At 58.4% G+C, this 1,140-nt stretch overlaps 2 protein-coding genes across 2 annotated transcripts in view, besides 1 other annotated feature; both read left to right on the top strand.

Moving 5' to 3' along the window:
* Window positions 1–148, top strand: part of Tco025E_05356 (40S ribosomal protein SA) — a gene marked incomplete at both ends in the record, with an annotated part of 315 nt that extends 167 nt beyond the window's left edge. Inside the window, one exon of the mRNA XM_029372255.1 lies at window positions 1–148. This exon is cut by the window's left edge and continues 167 nt beyond it. Within this exon, the coding sequence (XP_029227620.1) occupies window positions 1–148 (148 nt within the window).
* A 15-nt stretch (window positions 149–163) lies between these two features.
* Tco025E_05355 (40S ribosomal protein SA) lies at window positions 164–901 on the top strand (the record flags this gene model as incomplete). The annotated part of the gene is made up of 1 exon (XM_029372254.1): window positions 164–901. One exon carries the CDS (start codon window positions 164–166, stop codon window positions 899–901), a length of 738 nt encoding a protein of 245 aa, XP_029227619.1.
* Window positions 902–978: 77 nt separating this feature from the next.
* Window positions 979–1,015: a sequence feature (A-rich).
* Window positions 1,016–1,140: the final 125 nt, after the last annotated feature.

Below are 1,140 nucleotides of genomic sequence, written 5' to 3'. Positions count from 1 at the left end.
CCATTTTTTTTGTACGCACCGATTCACTTCATTGCCCTTCCTCCTGCTTCTCCTGCTCCTCCCCTATCCTTTCCTTTCCTTTCCTTTTTTTTATTTTGTGGTTTATTTTATGCATCTGTTTCTTCTTGGTGTAGTTCTGCTCACGTAAACCCATCGACTCAGAATGACCTCTGTGGAATCCGGCGCCAAGGTCCTCCGCATGAAGGAGAGCGACGTGCAGAAGCTGGTCGCGATGCACTGCCACCTCGGCACCAAGAACCGCAGCAACGCCATGAAGAAGTACATCCACAGCCGCACGAAGGATGGCACGAACATCATCGACCTCCACATGACGTGGGAGAAGCTGATTCTCGCCGCCCGCGTGATTGCGGCCGTGGAGAACGCGCAGGACGTCACGGTGTGCTCGACTCGCCTCTTTGGCCAGCGCGCCGTCTTCAAGTTCTCGCAGCTCGTCGGCACCTCCTTCCTGGCTGGCCGCTTCATCCCCGGCACCTTCACGAACCAGATCCAGAAGAAGTTCATGCAGCCGCGCGTGCTGCTCGTCACGGACCCCCGCACGGACCACCAGGCCCTTCGTGAGGCGAGCCTCGTGAACATCCCCGTGATTGCCTTCTGCGACACGGACGCCCCGCTGGAGTTTGTGGACATCGCCATCCCGTGCAACAACCGCGGCCGCTACTCCATCAGCATGATGTACTGGCTGCTGGCCCGCGAGGTGCTGCGCCTGCGCGGCACGATCCCCCGCAGCGTGCCGTGGGACGTCAAGGTGGACCTCTTCTTCTACCGCGATCCCGAAGAGGCCCTGAAGCACGAGGAGCCCGCCCAGATCGCCGCCCCGGTGGCGGAGGTGGACGAGGGCTTCGGTTGGGTTGAGCGCGACAACAACACCTGGGAGCAGTAGGCAGTCGCCGCGAGAGTAGACGCAAGGACAAGGACTTCACCCGTTGTGGGGGCCCGGTGTGTGGAACAATAAGTAACTTTCATTTGATTTGTTTTTGTTTGTTTTTTTTATTTGGTGGGTGGGACGCCCGTGCGCATTCGACGGTGTGACCAGCTCGACAATGCCTGTTTCACTGCCATGATTCACATTGTATTCCTTTTCCCGAGTGGGGAAACCCCCCCCCCACACACACACACACA

Source organism: Trypanosoma conorhini, assembly GCF_003719485.1.
Source record: "Trypanosoma conorhini strain 025E chromosome Unknown Tco_14.4_contig_00309, whole genome shotgun sequence".
In the NCBI taxonomy this organism is placed as follows: Eukaryota; Euglenozoa; class Kinetoplastea; order Trypanosomatida; family Trypanosomatidae; genus Trypanosoma; species Trypanosoma conorhini.
This window is presented reverse-complemented; position numbering and strand designations above follow the sequence as displayed.